The sequence below is a fragment of the Hordeum vulgare genome, chromosome 4H, assembly GCF_904849725.1.
Source record: "Hordeum vulgare subsp. vulgare chromosome 4H, MorexV3_pseudomolecules_assembly, whole genome shotgun sequence".
NCBI lineage: Eukaryota > Viridiplantae > Streptophyta > Magnoliopsida > Poales > Poaceae > Hordeum > Hordeum vulgare.
In genome coordinates, this window is record NC_058521.1 from 172,322,227 (window position 1) to 172,345,235 (window position 23,009).

The window sequence follows — 23,009 nt, forward strand, 5'->3', positions numbered from 1 at the left end:
CGACACTCTGTCGAGGTGGATACGGGAGGACATAATTGCAGGTGGAGCAGGACGATCCAGATGGAGATAAACACGATGACGAGGGAGGTTGCACTGTCGACGATGAGTAGGTCGTGGGCTAATCCATGCGCTCGCCTCACGGATAGCACACCGGTGAGGTAGAGTGGATCCAGAGGTAGGTCAGAAACTCAGATAGCCATGGAGGAGAGGAATGGTGAGCTCCGCGATGAACAAGATGGGGACATGGGTTAGTTGGTTCGGGCAATTAATTTGGATCAGGAGAGATTAAGGGGAAGGGGTCCAATTGGTTCGAGCAATTAGTTTTTTTGGAATCGGGAGAGATTAAGGGGACATGGGCCAGAAAATATAAGGGTTTTGGGCATCTCTCAGCCGTGAGGCAAAAATGGATCGACGGTTCACGAGGGGTGTGACAAATGCTTCGCATCAGAAGTTTGAAAGGAAGTGCTTCCCTTTATCTATTCATAACAATACCGACACACTAATGGTCGATGTTGTTCTATTCTTCTCCCGATCTGTTTGTCAGCAAAGGATGACCGATTTATGAACATATTATGTGTCGGTATAAGTATTTTGCTGTTAGATTATGTGTCACTATTGCTCTGCTATAGAAAGAGTGTCGGCATATGTTTGGGCCTGGCCCACTTATTTCGGGCCATGCGGGATCAGTTGCGCGCGAGAGACTCAAAACTATTTTTTTGGCCACTCCATCTTATCTCTATCTCCCTCGCCATACTGCAACCTAAACCTAGCTCCCCGTACATCGCCCGAGCTCCCCTTCCCTGTTCCCCTTCTCAATCGCGTTGCTTCGCTCACAAGGAGAAGGATGGTTTTTGTTGATCTACTCTCCACAGGACGGGGCCGATCTGGTCCTTCCCAGATGGTGGCGAGCCGGAGCTGACTCTGCCCGTCCTCAACCTCGTCTACGAAGCTGGTCGCTGCCAGCTCGTCCACCTCGCCGCCCAGCAGCCACCACTGCCGCCACCCTCGAAGACAGAGCAAAGGTGAGAATTTCACCATATCAAAAAATCGCTGGATTTATTCTCAGCTTTAACGATTTCACAATCGGTCGTGCATGTGTTGAAATTTGGTAGGGTGTGAGTTCACGGAAGGAGGTGACCAACTAGATTTCTGCAGGAGTACATGTTCAACTTTGTTATGTGATTGGACATTCTCCAGCACTCCAGATTCAGCATTCGGGATTAAACTTGATTTTGTCGGTTACATGGCCTGTTCAGCACGGGCCGAGGTTAGTACAGGTTCAGCATTCAACTAAGTTTGGCCATAGATAAACACCGTGACGCTTTAAAAAATTGCTTTGTTTTGTGTTTGGAGCAGGTTGTGATTTGCTTCAAATAAAAATTACTGTACTACTCCATCCTTTCCGGTTTATAGGGCTCATCTTAAAATTTTCAGATTTTCATTGTACTAGGCTCATTTTGAGTCTAATTGAGTTATAAAATGCTTTGAGTCCCACATCATATTTAATTCATAGAGTTTAGAGAAAGGAGATGAGTGGTTATGCATGCATCGTTTTTTACATTCATCATGCAAGTCCAATGAGAAGGAGGATGCTACATTTATTGGCTTGGGAATTGAATATGTGAGAAATATTTCATTGGCTAGTTAAAACTAATGTCATCCACTCACAATTCACCTTGGTTGATGAGATTTTAGATTTGAGCCCTATAAACCGGAAAGGAGGGAGTATGCACTTTACTAAAGCTGATCTAGCAAAAGTGACACTTTATTGAAGTAGATCCAACATTGTTCTAACTGAAAATTAACTATTCAGTTAACTTGTGTTGAAGAGTTAACTGAATTTTTGTTCAAAACTTAACAGAATTTGTGTTGAAGAGTTAACTGAATGCATCAACAGATCTGAATACAGTTAACTTGTGTTGAAAAGTTAACTGATTTTTTGTATCACCATTGCTACATTTCAGCATGACAACTCAAGTCAACTAACTCAACTCAATTCAACAATTATCTTGTAGGTTCAGCAATTATCTTTGCACGTTCAGCAAGTACTTTTGTAAGTTCTACTCCACCAGCAGATAATTCAACAGGAGCACCTTTGTTGATCACTTTTGAACAGCGGGAGTAACACACGCGGGTGTGGTAGACTCACCACCACCACTAGCAGCATAATCGGGACAAGGGACAGGGAAGAAGCATCATCAAAGGTCCATGTCGGCGTCGCCCATTAGCAGTACCAGCATCATAGGCAGGAGAGGCTGGAGTGGCCAGAATTGACCGCGGTGCCAGCAGCCGAAGCGAATGAAGTCGGGGGTGAATATGGCGGCCCCGTGCGCGAGAAAGGTTAGTATGCGGAACCTATAGCGCCTAAATTCTTCTTATGCTAATAGTCTACATGGTACTTTGATATTGATGTTGAATACATCCTGCCAATTTGTTCTGCATTAAGTACTATGCGAGTGAATTAAGAGTTGTTTCTTTTCAGGATAATAAAGCATCATTGTGTACTTCTGGAACAACTATCATGAAAGTATGGAACTAATGCTAGCAAAACTACCTTGTGTAGTCACTCGAAGAAAAAGATGACATTTACTTTCGAGGCGGACAAGGCGTCGTTGAACGTCACCATTGCCTTGTTGTTTATCTTTGTCATGTTTTCGTCCTTCACACGAATGTTCTACCTCTTCATCCAGGCCGGGGTACAAGAACCTGTTGTGCAACTTCGTTAGGAGCATTTGCTCCATATGTGGTATCTTCTTCAACTTTTCGTCGTTGATGTTGGCGGTTTTCTTGAGGATGCATCATAGTTGATTGTCGTAGCACTTGCTCGCTTTCTCCAGCTCCGTTGGCTCTAATTTCGTGGGGTGCATTGCCGTTACCACGATTTGTCCGGTGTCGAGCTCATTTGGTTTTCTTGCTCTCTTCGTCTTCGGTCCTTCACCGACTAAGTCAGCATTGTCGCCGAACTTGGGGGCGGTGTCGGTGCAGGTGCCACTGTCGGTGGCGGTGTCGGGGTTGGTCTCACTGCCACCCTGCGTCCCCGGCTTGCATTGTTCTAGGTAATTGAAATATTCATCTACTTTCTGAAAATGGCCATCTCCGGCGCGACCAGAACCCCCGGCTTCGTTGTGGCTAGACATATTAATTTCCTATGAGTATTTAATTATAATAGTTTAATTCTAGACCGAATAACATGAATAATAAAAGGGACCTATTATAATAGTTTATGTCATTTGTAAACAAAATTAACCTAAATAATTCTAAAAACAGAATTAACCTAAATAATTCTAAAAACAGAATTAACCTAAAACAACACTATTATTCTCTTCTTCTTTTCTTCCTCTTCTTCCTCCAATAATTCTAAAATAGAATTAACCAAAATAATTCTAAAACATAATTAACCTAAAACAACACTATTAGTCTCTTCTTCTTCTTTTCCTCCTCTTCTTCCTCTCCTCCTCTTCCTCTAATAATTCTAAAATAAAATTAACATAAATAATTCTAAAACAGAATTAACCTAAGAAAAATAATTCCCTCTCCTTCCTCCTCTTCTTCCTCTCCTCTTCTTCCTCTCCTTGCTCTTCTACTTCTCCTCTTTTTCCTCTACTTCTCTTCTTCTATTTTTACTCTACTTCTCCTCTTCATTCCCACTTTCGGCAATTTCAGGGCACTCCATATGTCCTAGTTTCTAGCACTACTCATGCCGAAATTTACGGAAAATTTCGCCATGACCTTTGCTAGAAAGTGGACATATGGAGCGCTTGGAATTTGCCGGAACGAAAATGAATCAACATTTCGGCAAAACATAGGCCACTCGGATATATGAACAATGAACAAGTACAATAGATGGGGTAAATCAGAGAATATTATAAAATACCAGCAATCATTTTACCCATAAAAAAAATTCACAAAAAAAAATCCTCTCATGAAGATGCGTAAATGTCCATACAAAAAAATTCTGGTTTCTACTTTCAATATTCAAATTGTGTTTTTCTCAAAACAGAAGTTTTGCCAGGTTTTATCATGGTTTCTAATCCCAATAAAATCTCTTTACTTGAAAATCATTTAGCACCTCTCATGCCTAACCATATTGCAAAATTTCCCCTCAAACATTTTTTTGCACATGTACACAGGCTATGGACGAGGTTGTAGTTGCTCAATGAAACCGGTGTAGAGCTGGTTTAAAACAAAAGGACGAATGGTGTACATAATTAATCCATGTATAGATAGCAGGACCAGATTATCAATAGATGATTGCTAAATTACTTAAAGCAAAGAACATTTGCTACTATTCTAACATACTACTTGCAGTAATAATAATCCCAGTACTCATATTCATTGACATCTACACATTCAGAGAGATACAAGCAAGTGCAGTGCTATATACATCGAAGGGCTTACCGAAGCGGGATGGGAGAGGGACGAACAACGACGCGTGGAGGGGGCCCGATGGTTCTTGGAGGGGGAGGCGGCACGTGGAGGGGGCCCGACGGTGCTTGGAGGGGGCTACGACACGTGGAGGGGGCCCGGCGGCGCGTGGAGGGGGTTAGTGATGACGATATGATGTATATACTTCTCGCTCATCGTTGGTTACCTCAAGTGGAAGGTTGAGATGTAGTCAACATCAAGTTTTCCCTTACACGGAGACTGTAAGGTTTATAGAACTAAGAGGACTCCTAGGATTAAAAAGTAGGTGTCTCCCACCCTAGCGCTAGCAGAAGACGTGGAACTGCACACACACAAATAACTTTGTTCCCAACGAGTACAGAGAGGTTGTCAATCTCTCACGCCTTGTATTTGCAAAGGATCAAAACACAAGCGGGAATAGTAATAGTGATTGCAACGGAAAAGTAAATGAAAGTAGTAAATGATGAAGGTGTAAGCAATTGTGGTGATATAGACCGGAGTCACATGATGTTCACTAGTGATGTCTTTCTCTCAAAAGACGATAAACAACTGTGCTTGGGTAAACAAATTACAGCTGGGCAATTAAGAGAATTATGAACGCACCACAATGCTAATTATGCTACTTGAAAGTTAGAGGCTCAATAGTAATGGGCAGTACGCCAAGACAAGTAGACCGTTTATTCATCAGCGTCTACTTACTAATCATCCACCTTGAGATATCTATCCAAAATATCTTGCTGATATTAAGTTGCGAGCCCCACCCAATGTGTAAACTCAAAGCAACGGACAACTGCATTATCAAACTATGCGTAAGGTAAACAATTCTTGCAAACGTGGTCACAAGCACCATTGTTTTATCCCTGGTGGCAACAACACATCCCCAAGTCTCGTCAAGCTATAAATCAGGGGGCATGAACCCACAATTATGCATAATGCTCGCTCTTGGAGTTGCAATCTACTACTCAGCCAAAGCAATACAAAGCAACGGAGAACATGCATGAATCACTAAAGAACATAATATAAAAGGATAATCAAATATATAACTCATAACACTCTGAACATAATCTCATAATCCATTGGATCCCAACAAACCGAGCATAGAAATAACATTAAAATTACATAGGTGCCTTGATCATGTAGTGCAGCTCACGAGGACTAATCATGGAAGCACAAGATTGGAGAGAAGATATCACATAGGTACTGGTCATGGACTCATGGTCCAAGGAGGACTACTCATGACACGTCCGTGAAGCGTTCATGGCGGTGGAGAAGCTCCTGGAGGTCAATCCTCCCTCCGGCAAGGTGCCGGAAAGAGGTCTCCTGACGCTCCTGATCTCGGAAGCGCTGTGGCGGCGGAATGATGGAGAAATTCACGATTCTCGATCCCGTATTGGGTTTTCCTCGTCAACGGGTAAATATAGGCGAAAGGAGGGCACCAGAGGGCATGGGCCCCACCCAGGCGGCCTCTTGGCGTGACCTAGGGGTGGGTCGCGTCCACAGGTCGCCTAGGCGGCACCTGGCCCCCCTCTGGCCCCCTTTCGTGCTTCGTGAAGCTTGTGGTGCACTGATTTTTATATATTTTTCTCGGGATTTTTGGGGCTCCAGAAAATTGGGTAAAAGCCCCTGCAAAAAAAATCAGCAGACAGAAACTGGCACTAGGTGCACTGAGTTAGTAGGTTAGTCCAAATATGTGTAAAAAGATATAAAAGTGTAGCAAAACATATAACATTGTCACCCAAAAGATCATGGAACAAGAAGAAATTATAGATACGTTTGGGACATACGAACATCCCCAAGCTTAATTCCTACTCGTCCTTGAGTAGCTAAATGATAACACAATAATTTCTGTGGTGACATGCTAACACACATATAAGAACTTCAAAGTAAAGCAAGTGAGATACGCAATTCAAGTCAAGACAATAACAAGCAAGAGTCTATATCTAGTAATGAAATTAGCAAAGTAAAAACATAATGGTGCAAGAGCTCTCGCTGTGTGTGACTCGAATATCTTTACATGGTATTTGTGTGCAAGAAGTGGGAGATGGGTTTAGAGCATAAAATATATTTTTAAATCTTTACATCGTATTTGTGTGCAAGAAGTGGGAAATGGGTTTAGAGCATAAAATACATTTTTAATTGAGAACTCAATCTACTAAACCTCACACTTGGTCTCCTTTGGAATCTTATTTTGACTCATCCCCAAACCACTAGTCAGGCACAAGTCAAAATGAGCCTCTTCTTTCGACTTTGAGCACTCATGAAATGGATGAGCGTAAGCAAGATATGTTGGCACTTAGGATGGCAAATAAAATAATGATGGGGTAGGAAGACAAAAACGTGTGAAAGGCTCACATCAACGAGGACAACCATAGGCGAGAGAAAGCCAAATGATAGATATGATGTGAGGAGTAGGAATTGCCATGCAACGGATGCAATATGAGATAAGGTAAGCTCTCCAATGGAACTAGAGGGGGTGCATCCAACTTGCTTGCTCACGAAGACCTAGAGCTCATTTGATGAGGCTCATCATTGGAATATTTAAGCCAAGCTCTATAGTGTAAGGGTCCCCACATAGTTATGCATGAATGATAATCTCAATGTAGTACAAATATAGGAATGGAGTACGAGTGTGGATCTTTCAAAAGGAATAGTAGTGTTGCCCACTTCTCTCTTTTGATTTCTTTTTCTTTTTCTCTTTATTTTTTATTTTTTTGTGGCCTCTTTTTATCTCTCATTTGTCCTCTTCGGGATCTTTTAATTTGTTCTCTTTGGGATATTTTCCTCACTTAAGGGCAACACTCTATGTTTTACAAGAATAAAAATAAAATCATCACAATTTATAAGAAGTATTCAACATAAAAAACAATCAAAACTATCATGACGTATGCAAATGTATACCTCTGCCAGTGTAGCAGGATATGCAATGAAACTAGCGCGTCATGTAGTAGTAATAAGGGCAAGGCCCAACTATCATGAGGCTTCTCGATCAAGCAAAAGCATGTATGACATGAAGATCAAGTCATGAGATGGTGGTTGTTGCATGGCAATGTATCTCGGAAAGGCTTATGGAAATGCCTTAATAGGTAGGTGTGGTGGATGTTTTGAGGAAAGATATAATGAGGCTTATGATGACAGAGAGCATCATGCCAAGGGTTTGGATGCACCGGCGAAGTTTGCACCAACTCTCAAGATGAGAAAGGGCAATGCATGGTACCGAAGAGGCTAGCAAAATATGGATGGTGGAAGTGCCAACAATCGAATACTCACATTAGTCCGAAGAACTCATACACTTATTATCGGTAACTCTCTATCTAGTTAGGAAATTCACAAAGAGACAAGTACCCCGAGGAGGAGTGTTTGGCGGTTTGTTTATCCTTGCGCATCCTCGACCCATGGTAACGTGAGGGTACTCTATATATTCCAGCCCCTCCAGAGGTTAGCGATCAATTTTGTAGCTAGAGTTCTCAACTAATTTTTAGTTTTTGAAAAACAAACGGAAATACGACACCTATCACTAATAGGCTCAAGCTCTTGGCACCAATAGTCCAAACATTACTCAAATCAATACCTCAAAACTATTCCAAGTTACTACTATATTTAAATAGCAACCTCAGTTACCTACTCATGTAAGATACACAACTCGGTGTAACAAGCCAACTCTCTAAACAAGATAAGCATGATAACTCAAGGGAGTTCCAAAAGCAACCTAAAAATAGCTCTTAAAAAGATATAGCATGAAAACTAAGAGCTAGGCATGACAACAACTAAGTAAAGATACAGAACACACATAAAAGATAAGCATGAAAACCTATCTTGTGTTCTAGAGTAGAATGGACCGTGTTTCTCTCCCAAACAAGGTAGGCTAGGTTCCAACTTGTTATGACCAGGAAGAAAAACTAAAAAGTAAAGAGTGGGACGCTCCAAGATAGCACATAATGTATGAAGTGATCAAAATATATCATGGAGATGGACAAACTGATGATTGTTGATAGAGAAGGGGATTCACGGGCGCATCCCCAAGCTTAGACGCTTGAGTCTCCTTGAATATTTCTTGGGGGTGCATGGGGGCATCCCCAAGCTTGAGCGCTTGACACTCCTGGATCTTCTTTCATAATCTTCCATCGCATACTTGAAAACTCCCTTCTTACGAAACTCATCATAAGCTGATTAGAGTGGTTAGTACGCATGATAAAATAATTCATTACCTACTGTAAATAATTGTTTTCATGAAAAGCTATTGTTTCTCATGATTGCCAAAAGGTTTTTGCAAAGGAAAAGCAAGCTTAAGATTTGCAAAATGATGAAAACGCAAAATATGGCAGAATATGTGAAAAACAGAACAACAGGTAGCAAATAATTTTTTCGGGGTACTTCTGCAACTCAAATCAAAAAACTTAGAACAAATTCCAGAAAGACAATTATATAGAGCATGCTGCAAAATAATTCAGATAAAAAAGATGATCTGGTGAGTTTGGCAATTTTTTCCGTCAAGCAGACTGAATCTGTTTCTGGACAACATGTCACTACTTTTGAACTTTTTTGCAATCGGAGTCTAAAACTTGGCACAAAGCTTGAAAATAAAGTTACAATGGTGTTGCTACAGTAGTAACAAGCATCAAGACCACTAAAACTGAAAGTAAAAACAAATTGGGTTGCCTCCCAACAAGCGCTTTCTTTTATGCCTTTGAGCTAGGCATGATGCAAAAAGGAGGATCAAAATTCACCAAAGTCATTGGAGTCATCCAAACCTTCAAATGGATCGTCAACAAGTTCATCCTTATTTTTCCTAGGGAATAGGTACGTACCTTTCGCTTTCCCACGTAAGCATATGTGTCCTTTACCTATATCAATGAAGCCTTTGATGGCTCGGAGGAAGTCCCTTCCAAGCACTATGTTTCCTTGGTTTGGCTTCATGATGAAGAAATCAACCGTTGCTTTCGTTTTAAAAGAATGTGACATGGACATCTTTTACCTTTCCCTGGATTTCATAAATATCCCCATTAGCATGTTTATGATAGGAAGAAAAATTGTCTATGTTTAAGCTCAGAGAATCATAAACAACTTTTGGTATTGTAGAAACCATGGATCCAATGTCACGATAAGCAAGGAAATCTTGGTTAGAGATGCTAATTCTAACAAAAGGCTCCCAGTCATCATCTATTTCCAAAACATTTTTTATCAACCATGGGTTTCGCTTTTTCTCTTAAGTCTAGAGCATCTATTTTCCTTTCAATGGTAGCAAGTCCATCTATAATCGTGTCAAATCTATGATCATAAGCAAGGTAATTAGATATACCATGTATAATATCAAGAGCTCTAGCCTCATCACACTCTAAAAAGTCTCTTTTAGCTATAATATTAAGAGAGTGTTTACACGATATAAAAAGACCATGATAAAAATTTCTAAGCACAATTTTGATAGGTATCCAAAGCATAATTCTTTTATGTGCTTCAGAAATTCTATCCCAAGCCTCCTTAATATTTTCTCCATTCCTTTGATGGAAATCTAGAACCTATGATTCCCTCAAAGCATCAAACCCTAACATGTTGGACTAAGCAGAAAGAACAACTAAAAGCAAAGTAACTAATTTTTTTTGTGGTTTTTGGTATAAGACTCTAAAGAAAAAACTAGAAAGCAAACTAATAAGACTAAAAAGCAAAGGTAAAGGATAGCGTGTAACTCCCCTATCCTGAAGACTGGAGTCCCCGGCAACGACGCCAGAAAACTTTGCTTGTGTATATACTTTTCGCTCCTCGTTGGTTACCCGAAGTGGAAGGTTGAGATGTAGTCAGCAGCAAGTTTTGCCTTACACAGAGACTGTAAGGTTTATCAAACCAGGAGGACTTCTAATGTCAACAAGTAGGTGTCTCCCACCCTGGCGCTGGCAGAAGACGTTGACCTGCACACACACAAATAACTTTGCTCCCAACGAGTACAGAGAGGTTGTCAATCTCTCCGGCCTTGTAGTTTGCAAAGGATCAAAACACAAGCGGGAATAGTAATATTGATTGCAACGGAAAAGTAAATGAAAGCGGTAAATGATGGAGGTGTAAGTAATGGTGGTGATATGGACCGGAGTCACATGATGTTCAGTAGTGATGTCTCTCTGCCAAAAGATGATAAACAACTATGCTTGGGTAAACAAATTACAGCTGGGCAATTGACAGAATCATGAACGCACCGCAATGCTAATTCTGCTACTTGAAAGTTAGAGGCTCAATAGTGATGGGCAGTACGCCAAGACAAGTGGACCGTTTATTCATCAGCATCTACTTACTAATCATCCATCTGAGATATCTATCTAGAACATCTCGCTCGTATTAAGTTGCGAGCCCCACCCAAAGTGTAAACTCAAAGCATCGAACAACTTCATTAACAAAATATGCGTAAGGTAAACAATCCTTGCAACCGTGGTCACAAGCACCGTTATTTTATTCCTGGTGGCAACAACACATCCCCAAGTCTCATATTTCTATCACTCAAGCTAGATATCAGGGGGCATGAACCCACAATCATGCATAATGCTCCCTCTTGGAGTTGCAATCTACTACTCGGCCAAAGCAATACAAAGCAACGGAGAACATGCATGAATCACTAAAGAAAATAATATAAAATAATAATCAAATATATAACTCATAACAATCTAAACATAATCTCATAATCCATCGGATCCCAACAAACCGAGCATAGCAATAGCATGAAAATTACATAGGTGCCTTGATCATGCAGGGCAGCTCACAAGGACTAATCATTGAAGCACAAGATTGGAGAGAAGACATAAGATAGCAACTGGTCATGGACTCATGGTCCAAGGAGGTTAATCTTCCCTCGGGTAGGGTGCCGGGAAGAGGTCTCCTGACGCTCCCGATCTTAGAAGCGCTGCGGCGGCGGAACGATGGAGAAATTCATGATTGTCAATCCCGTATAGGGTTATCCTCGTCAAGGGGTAAATATAGGCGAAAGGAGGGTATCATAGGCCGTGGGCCCCACCCAGACAGCCTCTTGGCGCGGCCTAGGGGTGGGTCGCGCCGACAGGTCGCCTGGGCGGCCCTAGCCCCCCTCTGGCCACCTTTCGTGCTTCGTGAAGCTTCTGGTGTGCTGATTTTTATATATTTTTCTCGGGATTTTTGGGGCTCCAGAAAATTGGGTAAAAGCCCGTGCAAAAAAGACATGAGCAGATAGAAACTGGCACTGGGTGCACTAAGTTAGTAGGTTAGTCGAAACATGTGTAAAAACATATAAAAGTTTAGAAAACCATATAACAATATCACCCAAAAGATCATGGAACACACATAAATTATAGATACGTTTGGGACGTATCAGTCGGCGACGGTTGGAGGGGGCGGCGACGCGTGGAGGTGGCCTGTCGATGGTTGGAGGGAGTCGGCAACGGAGAGGGAAGTAGCACAACACCGGGGTCGCGACGGCGAGGACGGGGAGCGGAGCGCGCATGGGAGAGGGGGGGAGAGGGAAGGAGTGGGGGATAGGGGAGTTAGGGGATTTTGGGTTGGGTTAACCAGAGGTAGCATTAGCGCCGGATTGGTTCCAGCACTACTGCTAAGTTAGCAATAGCACTCGTGCTAACCCAGTGTTACTCCTAAATGACCTGGGTTATATAGGAGTAGCGCTGGACAAGACCGACGCTACTGCTAACTTAGGAGTAGCGCTGGAGCCAATCCAGCTCTACTGCTAACTTTATTTTCTTTATTGCTTTTCTTTATTGATTTCCTTTAATTATTTTTCTTTATTATTTTGTTTTTATTAAATTCTTTCCTTTTTATTATTTTCCTTTCCTTTTGTATTTACTTTCCTTTTTCTTTTGTATTGCTTTCTCCCCTTTTTTGTTTTTCTCCCGACAGTCTCTTGCACGCATGCAATTGATGACGAGAACATCTCCCTCCCACACTATGCGAATATTACCGGAACCATGTGTTGTTGCGTACACAAAATACGTACATATATATAAATGATTGTTTCTCAGTTGCATCGAAGACGTTTCCACGTTGAGATTCTTCCCTTTCTTTTTCGTTGTCTTGATTGTTCTTTTCCGGCACCATGGAGTACGATTTTTATTAGGTAATGTAGTCTTGATTCTTCTTTTTCACGTATGCTTCATCGTCATCTTCCCTCATTGGGTTGCTGTATTGGTCGTAGTCTTCCTCGTTGGTGACTCCATCCATTCTGACGATATTCCTTTTGCTTCTCCTCATGACAACATGGTTGGAATTGGTCGGGTCGGTTATGAAGAAGCATTGTATCACGTGCTTAGCGTGTATCCATGGCTCAGTTTGGTGATGACGTTAACGTTGAGGGTAGTGCTCTTTGCGTCGGGTATAGACATGGTAGTGAAATACTTGTTTTCTCTTACGATGGCCTTAGCCCACATGACACGGAACATCGTCGCATCGTGCTTTCCAGCATAGTTACGCTCCCAGATCTCTTCGACCCTTCTGTAGAATCTTTCAATTGTGCCGTTGGAGTCCGTCAAGCATTCAGTCATCACCCCTGAGTTCTGGTAATCACTGTCCATGTCTTTGGCCTTTGTGCAGAACGTGTACCCATTAATATCGTATGCCTCATAGGACACGAGTTTGGGCGCGGGGCCGTGTTCTAACACGTGTATGAGAAACCCGTCTGCAATGCCCTATTCGGGGGGATTAGCACGAACCTGCTCTTTGAACCAACGCAAGAAAGTGGCGTTCTGCTCTATAGTAACTTCGTTGTCCGTCTTGCGCATCCCCTGACCATGGTACTTCTTTGCGATGATTTCTTTTGTGCAGTGTTACATAATCATCTACCACATCTAGCTGTTGTTGCACTACTAAGTTAGCCGTGTCAAAGTCGTCCCGTCGATCCGAGTAGTTCACGTGCAATTCCCTCCGGCCATTGTTATGACCTTCTCCTCCCAGCCTCCCATGGTGCTTGTTGACGGGCAAACCAACAACAGGGTCTTCTTTGCCCATATAATTCTCGCAAAAGGAGATGCACTCTTGGGTCAGATACCCCTGGACGATGCTCCCCTCAGGACGGGCCATGTTACAAACGAATCCTTTGATCACCCCTTTCATCCTCTCCAACATGCCGTGAAGGAATGTCGGCTCGAGGTCGATGATGTCGTCCACGATGTGGACACACAGATGCACCAGGATGTCAAAGAATGCGGGCTGGAAGTACATCTCAAGCTCACATAGTATGACAACGATCTCTTCCTGTAGCCTTCGGAGCTGCTTCACACTGATGGACTTTCGAGAGATAACGTCGAAGAAGTTGTAGAGACCAGTAAGTGTCTCACGGGCGTGCTTGTCCATTATCCCTCTAATGGAAACCGGGAGTATCCGCGTCATCATCACGTGACAGTCATGAGACTTCATTCCACTGAACCTTTTCTTCTTGGTGTCTAGAAATCTTCTTATCTTCCCACAGTAACCGGAACTAAATTTGATTCCCGTAAGTCACTTGATGAATTGATCGATCTCCTTCGGACTTAAGGTGAAGCAAGAAGGGGGGAACAATTCTTCTCCTTCTTTTTGACTTTTCTTCCCCTTGGCTCCGTCGCCGTCTCCGTCTCCGTCTCCTCCGTCGACTTTTTACGGGGCCTGTGGAGATCCCCGCTGATCTCCAAATCCTCCAAGTCTTTCCTTGCCTTCGGCCCATCCTAGGTCTTCTCCGGCATGTTCATCAGTTTGCCAAGCAAGATCTCGAGGACATTCTTCGTTATATGCATTTGATCAAGGCAATGAGGTGTGTCGTGATTGGGCCAGTACTCCAAGTCCCAGAAAACAGACCTCGTTTTCCATACCTTCAGCAGCGGATCGAGCGCCTTTTCCTTCTTTCTCGACGCGGGGCACTCTTGCGAGTTATTCAGCAGCTTGTTGATTTTGGCGCCGCTCCTCTTACATGGTGGTCCTCGATGCTCGTCCAAACCATTGAATAGATCTCCACGTTTTCTCCACGGGTCATCCTTTTTGAGCCATCTACGAAGCCCCATGTACATGATTTTCTGAGACCCGCCATCTTTCGTTTATGTAAGCGGCTGAGACGTTGCATCATCCATGCACCTCGTGCATCCACTGTATCTGTGGCACACCTGGCCTGAGGTGTACCCGTTACAGAGATAGTCGTGCACCGTCGTCATGAGCGCATCTCTCATATAGAAATAATCTCTTGTGCTGGCGTCCCATGTCTTGATCGGCGATTTCCATAACGTGTCTAGCTCCTCTTTAAGAAGCCCCATATATAGGTTAATATTATTTCCTGATTTTTCCGGTCCTTGAATCAGCATATATATCAATTTTTCTCGTATTTCGCGGAGACGGAAATAAATCAACATATCGAGTCCGGACTCTTCACAACTGTCGTGTCCGACACCATCGTCTTCTTGTCGATCAGTCATCTCTTCGTCTAGACCCATGTCGTTATTCCCTGCCATGTGGATGTCCTCATCATCATCTTCACTTATCCACCGAGTATAGCCATCCATAAAACCATTCATCAGCAAGTGGGCCTTCAAACTGCCATGATCAAAAGGGTCCAAAATTACTCCTTCTTTGTATCTTGTACACAGACATCTAATCTGAGTCCATTTATTTGCATACATGTCCACTGATACGTCCATTTTGCATCATGCTTTCATGTTGATATTTATCGCTTTATGGGCTGTTATTACACTTCATGGTACAATACTTATGCCTTTTCTCTCTTATTTTATAAGGTTTACATGAAGAGGGAGAATGCCGGCAGCTCGAATTCTGGTCTGAAAAAGGAGCAAGTTTGAGATACCTATTCTGTGCAACTCCAAAACCCATGAAAATCAACGAGGAATTATTTTGGATTTTATAAAAAATATTGGGCTGAAGAAGTACCAGAGGGGAGCCACCAGGAGGCCACCAGGCGCAACCTACCTCCCTGGCCACGCCTAGGTGGCTTGTGAGTCCCCTGTTGCCCCCTCTGGCTCCCATCTTTTGCTATAAGTAGGGTTTCGTTCCAGAAAAAATCAAGAAGAGGCTTTTGGGAGGAATTGTCGCCGTCACGAGGCCGAACTTGAGCAGAACCAATCTAGAGCTCCGGCAGGGCTGTCCTGCCGGGGAAACTTCCCTCCCGGAGGGGGAAATCGTGGCCATCGTAATCACCAACACTCCTCTCATCGGACGAAAACTCATCACCATCAACATCTTCATCAGCATCATCTCATCTCCAAACCCTAGTTCATCTCTTGTAACCAATCTTTGTAGTTGTAAGGTTGCTAGTAGTGTTAATTACTCTTTGTAGTTGATGCTAGTTGGATTACTCGGTGGAAGATTATATGTTCAGATCCTTGATGCTATTCAATACCTCTCTGGTCATGAACATAATTATGCTTTGTGAGTAGTCACTTTTGTTCCTGAGGACATGGGATAAGTCTTGCTATAAGTAGTCATGTGAATTTGGTATTCGTTCGATATTTTGATGCGTTGTATGTTGTCTTTCCTCTAGTGGTGTTATGTGAACGTCGACTACATCACACTTCACCATTATTTGGGCCTAGAGGAAGGCATTGGTAAGTAATAAGTAGATGATGGGTTGCTAGAGTGACAGAAGCTTAAACCCTAGTTTATGCGTTGCTTCGTAAGGGGCTGATTTGGATCCACTAGTTTAATGATATGGTTAGACTTTGTCTTAATTCTACTTTCATAGTTGCGGATGCTTGCGAGAGGGATGTTTGTCCAAGTAATGGCAGCACCCAAGCACCGGTCCACCCACATATCAAACTATCAAAGCAGCGAACGCGAATCACATGAACATGATGAAAACTAGTTTGACAGAAATTCCCATCTGTCCTCGGGAGCACTTCACCTCCTATAAGAGTTTGTCCAGGCTTGTCCCTTGCTACAAAAGGGATTGGGCCACTTTGCTGCACCTTTGTTACTATTGTTACTTGCTACTTGCTACGAATCATCTTATCACACAATTATCTGTTATCGATAATTTCAGTGCTTGCAGAGAATACCTTGCTGAAAACCACTTGTCAGTTCCTTCTGCTCCTCGTTGGGTTCGACACTCTTACTTATCGAAAGGACTACGATAGATCCCCTACACTTGTGGGTCATCATCCATAATCGCGGATTGCAAGTATCACTCGACCTTCCTACCACTCACATTCATGACTACAAGGTATAACAAGCAAAAAGGTCATAAACTAAATGCATGCATTTAATTTTTTTGCATGACCTTGCCTAAAAATAGGACATATCGAGTTTGCTCATAATTCTCCGAAACGAAAATAAATCGACATTTTGGCAAAACATAAGCAACTCACGGGTCATGTCACTCACACAATATCCCTTCATATCGTAAACACACATATTCCCATTATTGAAATGCACAACTTTTTACTCACCTATATATATCCTGAGAGAGATTGTGCACGGCTGAATAATGGAGAAGTAACAATGGTGGAGAACTTAGAGAGAGGAAAGGAAAAAGGAGGGGATAGGGCAAGGGGGAGGAAGTGGGAGAGGGGGTGTGTGTGGGTGAAATGAGGGCAACAATGCTAGAGGAAAGGAGAAAGGAGGGGTAGGGCAAAGGGGGGAGGGGAGCGGGGGGTGTGTGGATGAAAGGGCAACAATCACTACAAGAAATAAGGTCAATTATGACTTCCTATATTGGTCATTGATTCGTCATTGTTGTCGTTTATTGATCTTTTTTGACCAAATTTACAAGGTCGACAGTTGGCCGTCAAGAATGAACAAACATAACCTTTCTAAAATTTTGATCGTTGGTCTCTATCGACCAAAATTTCGATTTGGTCATTACCCATTTGTGTAAGCCACGTAGGATCTGACGTGGCCAAGCTGACGTGGCATTGATAGTGACCAAATGGAATCATCATAAATTTCAGATCCCTGTCCACCAATCTAGCCTACATGGGCCTGGCCCAATACCTATTTTACTATTGAAAATGTTTGATTTGTTTGGGTTGAAGCATTTTTTTCTAGAAGCACACATATCTCAGGATAGGCCCATTAAAAATAAATACAACAGAATAAAAGATTGTAAATAAAATGAATATTTCATTTCAGTAGCATATCACATCAAATACAATACATCATCCACCGACTCCACGCATTAAAGTTCAACGCCTAACAAGGGCACATCAAAATAATTTTACATGTGCACAACTGAATACTTGTGCAAGTGCAAGTGCACAGAAAAATGACCCAACAAGTGCACAATCGCATATAAAGAGAGTTTCACAAAGATTGGATGAGAACCACAAGTTTCTTCACATCCTCTTCCTCTGCACAATATGCTCTTGCCATTGCCGCCTGCAAGAAGAAAATAATGGTAAGGCTTTCAGACTAAGGAAACTAGTAAAATTACCCGAGGTAAGATTACAACAGGAAGGAAGACCCCACGATCAGAGCTTCAAAACGTAAGAGATAAAAACACCCGAGGTAAGATTACAACAGGAAGGAAGGAAATGTATACTACTAGCGCCAAGAAGCGCGCCGCACGCCGCGCCCGTGGTAGGCCTCATTTATATTTGGGATAAGTACTTTTGTTTTGTTTTTACTTCATACAGACTAATCTAGACTGTTAATAAATAGCACTTCCTTTGGACAGGATGATTAATCAATAAACGGTTAGCTGAACATAAAATATGTGCTTGCTAAGTCAGGCTATTTTCAGTTGGTGTTTCATAAGTTTTCTGCCGGCACCACTCTTGCAATTCCTTTACAAATGGTGTGAACAAATGATATTGGTGTCGGTATTTGTTATAACATGGAAAAACATTTGAAGTACTTGCTTCTTCTTGTATAAAGCACGTAAACTGACTAGATGAAGAAGTTAATTTGTGTAGCACATGAAGTGCACAGGGCAGTCATACTATTACTACCGACGACACAACAATAGTCTAAAAGTACAGAGAGTACCCAGGTTATAGGTGCACAGTACATACTTTTGTGTTGCTGCTGTCATATGTGAAGGGTCGATTCCTGAGAAAAACAGATGTGAAGGGGCGTGTGCTACCAGGCGGCGAGCTACCCCCAGCGAGTTAAGGGAACCAGTCCTCCCGTCTCTTTTTTCTATCCTGAAAAGTGTAAACTTTAATCAAGTATCCAAGTTACAAAGTGATAGCAAGTCAATAAACAATCAAGATCAGAAATTCATACTCAAATGTTTCTGACTTTCTACTGATTGTATGTATCAAATTATAAAGATCTAAAAATGTCAAAACATGATTACTTAATTGGTGTTCCTTATGGTGAAACTGATACATAATGGCTGGAATTAGGGCCTAAAATCTTTAGTGGATGACTTTACGTTACTGCTACTTGGGAAACTTAGGGCCTCAACTCTTTAATTACATCATACATACTGCCGTCTCCAAATTGATTATGGTGTGGCGAGAGAGAGGATGTGTTGTTACATGCTACAACAGCGACACGACTATTTCAGTATATTTTTTTATGTGGTTTCGAGCTCACCTTATTAGTTTAGTTTTACGCAATACGTGTAAATTTTTCTCACGCATGCAAAGCTGCATGCATCGCAAGACCATTCCTATCTGCATCTGATCGTTTTTTTCTTTTAGAAGATCTTATTTTCTGCCCTGAGAAAAACAATGAGGTAGTGATGCATCTCAATTATTCAAAAGTTTATTCCTCGAATAGTAACCTCCAAAGAGAACTCTAATACACTTCGACCAGGGAGAAAGCAACTAAAACATGATCCAGAAACAAGATAACCCGCCTGCAGCTCTCCTGGATTGAAACTCATGATGGATAGACTCAAACATCCTCTTAGCATAACTCTGTGTTGTCAAAGGTCCTTATGTTTTTCCAGATTTTCACAAGTATTATATCAGCCCACTGTTATCAGGGTACTTATAGATGAGCTTCTTGCAGTGTAAAAACTGATTAGTAGGAAGCAAGCGTGCAACTTTTCTGGCATCCATACACACTCAACAATATAGGCGAATGGAGCTACTTCTATTTATTTATCTAACCAGGCAGTTAGGTGCGCAAAAGGGTGCATCACACATTCATTTATCAAAAATATGTTCTCTTTTAGAAGCCTTCACAGAAACTCAAATCATGAATTCTATGGACGAAAATAACAACACGTGATTCGAAAGAACAGCAGAAAGTTGCCCCACGCTGAAATTTGTTATATACAATATGTTGTCTGGCATGTCCCACCTACTGTAGTAGTGTAGTAGAAAATGAGCAGATAGTACAATTCAGTTTCTTTCAAAACAATTTTGGGTTCAGCACAACTGTTCATTTTTTTTGCAGAAGAATAGTTTGATCTAAAAAAACTAAGGGTGCTAGGAGCATGGTGAATAGGGGTGTTATTATATCTAAATGTGTTAAATAAAATGGCCATGTGGTAAGATATATAGGGGATTACTGAATCGTTTCCGTGAAAGGACCTAAAAAATTTCTCAGATATATGTCAGAATGTTACTATAAAAAGATAGTAGATTAAGGCAACTAGATTTAAAGAAAATGTAAGACATTTTATAGAACTAAATATAAATCTGCTCCGATTAGGTGGATTGTTGATATTTCCTTAACTCGGATTATCTTAGAAGATTAATCCAAATACTATAAGAACTTGTCATAGAGTGATTTCCCATAAAGCCTATATGCACATGGAAAGAAGCCTACCGTTTTGAAAGAAGGCTCAAGCCTTCCTCTTAAAAAGCAAAGATAATTTGGTGGTACTAGATCTTACAGGAACTCCTGAACATAACAAAACAAGTGCAACTCACACTGCAAAACTTCTGATGTTTTTCTTTTTAAGTCGCAAAACTCCTGATGTAGCAAAACATAGCTAATAAACAAAAAATGTCACCGAGCACACACACCAAGTAACAACCATCAAATACAAAATTCGTTACAGAAGGACAGGAGCCTAAGAAACAAAACGAAAAGCAGCAGCATAACCTCAGATTTGGGGTTACTCACCTCGACCAAAGATGATATCGTCGTGGAGGCAGACGTGGTTCCGGCAATGGCTGCAGCTGTAAACCCGTGGCCCGACCAATTCCGCCGTCTCCAACCAATCTGATTCGCCAATCAAATTAGGAATCAAACAACTGAATGAAGAACCAATAAGAGGTGAAGCATACGTACCCTGGATGCTCTCAGAGTCCCAGTGCTTCCTCCTTGAGCCCTTGGGCACCTGGTAGCAGTTCACCGGTGGCGCGGAGATTAGATCCGGCAGTGAGCAGCTGGTTGCTGATGCCCTTTGTGCCTCTTTGACTGAAGAAGAAGCATCACTGGACGCGAAATTCCCCATTGTCTGCACCAAATTTGGTGATGCATACATGTTAGGATGTCATGTCATGTGAGCAGCAATCGAGCCAACATCACCAAGCAAAAAAATCAAGCAGCTGCAGTGTGCTGCTGGCTACTAACAACAGGAGCAGCACGGGCCGGCCACGAGGCAACAATACTTTCACAGTACTTTCACAGTTGTATTTTAGCAGCACCAACAGGCAACAGTACATTGACAGTTGGCAGAATTTCTTTTAAAGTGATGCCGACTGAACCGTCCGACAATAAAATCGAGACATGATTGTACGCGTGTGCATGTCGAAATAAGTCAGAATAGATGCCGAGAGCACCTACGCAGATGATAAATAGAGGTATGAATCTTGGGCCACTCGTAGCTGTCATCCTATGTTGAAATGCAATCATTCAAACTAATATGAAAATATCTTATTTGCATATTTTTGATTTTGCAAAAGAAATGGCTTTAGTTACTTTCAAAAAAGAAGGGATGGCTTTAGTTAGATTTTCCTACTCAGCCAAAAGGCTTGGCCCAAATCACTTAATGTGAATTGAGATGTGAAATAACCAATTAATCAACTTCCTGCAAGGCTGGTCATGTAAAGAGGTATATGTTCTGAAACAATGCTGGTTACAAGATTAGCTTTGATTTAACCAACACAAGTGAACCCAACTAACTTGCGCACTATATACTTTCACAGGAGCCCTGCAGAAGGTCTAAAATGGAGAATATGAAGCCACCTACCCAGAATGGGCAGAGCGGCACGCCAGATTTCATCCAGGCATCACTGTCAGGGTAGGTAACTCCGCCCGAGTGGGAGCCGCGAGGAAGAACCTTGCACTCAAACGACACAAAACCGGCAGGCATGGAGGCAGTCACCCTCTCGAAATAGTGAGCAATGCACCTCACTTTGTGCTACTGGCTCTGCCTCGCATTGTTAGTCAGTGCCCTGAAAGAACATAGAAGCATAGGAGATCAAGTAAGAACAGCTAGTCAATTTGACACTACAAGGTAAATTAAACCCTAGGATATCCAAACGAGCCAAGGGGGCATACGAGAACAAGGCATCAAAATTGATGGCCGGGAGTCGGGCCTCGCCGCGGCCGGCGGTGGGGAACAGGTAGAAGAGCGCGCAGGCGAGCAACGCAGCGACGAGCTCCTGGCCTAGGAGCACGAAGCCCGCGTCCTGAGGCCCAAGGAGGCGGAGCCCGGTCGCGGCCCGGGCGGCGGCGTAGTGGTCCTCGAGCAGCGCGGGGAGGCGGAGGAGGACGCGCACGAGGCGGGGGAGCACGTCGGAGAACCAGTCCCACGCATGGGACCGCGAGAGGAGGTCGTCGAAGAAGAGCGCGTAGCCCTCGACGGCGCGTGCCGGGAGGGCCCGGAGGAGGGTGCGGGGAGGGCAGGAGCCGCAGCGGATGCGGGGAGGGGATGGGGAGGGAAGTGGCGGCGGCGATCTGCAAGGGGAGGAGGCGACGAGTGGCTAGGGTAGGGTTCACGAGGACGAGTAGTGGGTCTGCCAGTTTTTTTTACTCCTTTCTTCAGATGAATGAATGGATGGATAGGCGTGGGATTGCTAGCAATGGACGGTAGGATTTGTGCCATGTCATCGATCCGTGGCATAAATGGTTCCACTAATCAGAATCCAGCTTATGTAATTGTGTTTTTTTCTTTTGTTTCTTATATTTTTTTATCCTCTTATTTCGGGTAAACACTCAACATATTAGCCTCATGTGGTATGTTTAAATGACCCAATAATCATGGACCCATATTGGATTTAGATATTAGTCCGTATAGATATTAGATTTAGGAAATATGGACCCATATTGTTGTCTCTAGTTGTATTTTTTGATTGCCTAAAAAGAGTTGTACAATATTTATTATTTCCCTCAAAAGAAAGCTATATTTTTTGGTTGAGTGTTGTGGGTCGAAACACTTTTCATTTAATTATGATAGTATTTGGCATTACTGAAAAATTCACCCACATATTTTTTATTGTCATGTTTAAATCTTTATTGTCTCAAACACCAAGTTAAGGTACCTTATACCACCTTTCAAAAATATTTATCTAAATAAGGTCTACACATTATGAGATTAGCATGAGGTCCTATACTTCATTTTGATAATTATATTGTATTTTCTAAAATATTTAGGATATTAAAATGAACAATTATAATTTATTGGTATTTATCTAATATAATTTACTTCATCCATATATGTATAAAACAAAAAATTGCTCTCTATACATGACACATAGGCAAAATTGATGAGGTGTCGTCCAGTCACCTCCACACATATGTTTATGGTCTTATATTTGGTCATGGTA

The 23,009-nt window shown here is 42.3% G+C and overlaps 1 protein-coding gene and 1 long non-coding RNA gene across 6 annotated transcripts; one reads left to right on the plus strand and one right to left on the minus strand.

Moving 5' to 3' along the window:
* Window positions 1-725: 725 nt before the first annotated feature.
* Window positions 726-2,819, plus strand: LOC123448312. Of its 2 annotated transcripts, none has more exons than XR_006631663.1 (4): window positions 726-1,022; window positions 1,113-1,277; window positions 2,016-2,340; window positions 2,483-2,819. It is a non-coding gene; the product is annotated as an uncharacterized LOC123448312 (long non-coding RNA). The 2 variants fall into 2 exon arrangements; XR_006631662.1 differs by having other exon boundaries at window positions 727-1,022; window positions 1,113-1,267.
* A 14,618-nt stretch (window positions 2,820-17,437) lies between these two features.
* LOC123448313 lies at window positions 17,438-21,593 on the minus strand. Of its 4 annotated transcripts, none has more exons than XM_045125157.1 (5): window positions 21,431-21,593; window positions 20,527-20,695; window positions 20,359-20,457; window positions 18,345-18,471; window positions 17,438-17,709 (listed from the first exon to the last, which is right to left on the minus strand). In XM_045125157.1, exons 1-5 carry the CDS (start codon window positions 21,551-21,553, stop codon window positions 17,667-17,669), a joined length of 561 nt encoding a protein of 186 aa, XP_044981092.1. In that variant the 5' UTR covers window positions 21,554-21,593; the 3' UTR covers window positions 17,438-17,666. The 4 variants fall into 4 exon arrangements, 2 of the variants coding, with proteins under 2 accessions (XP_044981092.1, XP_044981093.1); XR_006631665.1 differs by having other exon boundaries at window positions 18,345-18,476; XR_006631664.1 differs by having other exon boundaries at window positions 18,345-18,490.
* Window positions 21,594-23,009: the final 1,416 nt, after the last annotated feature.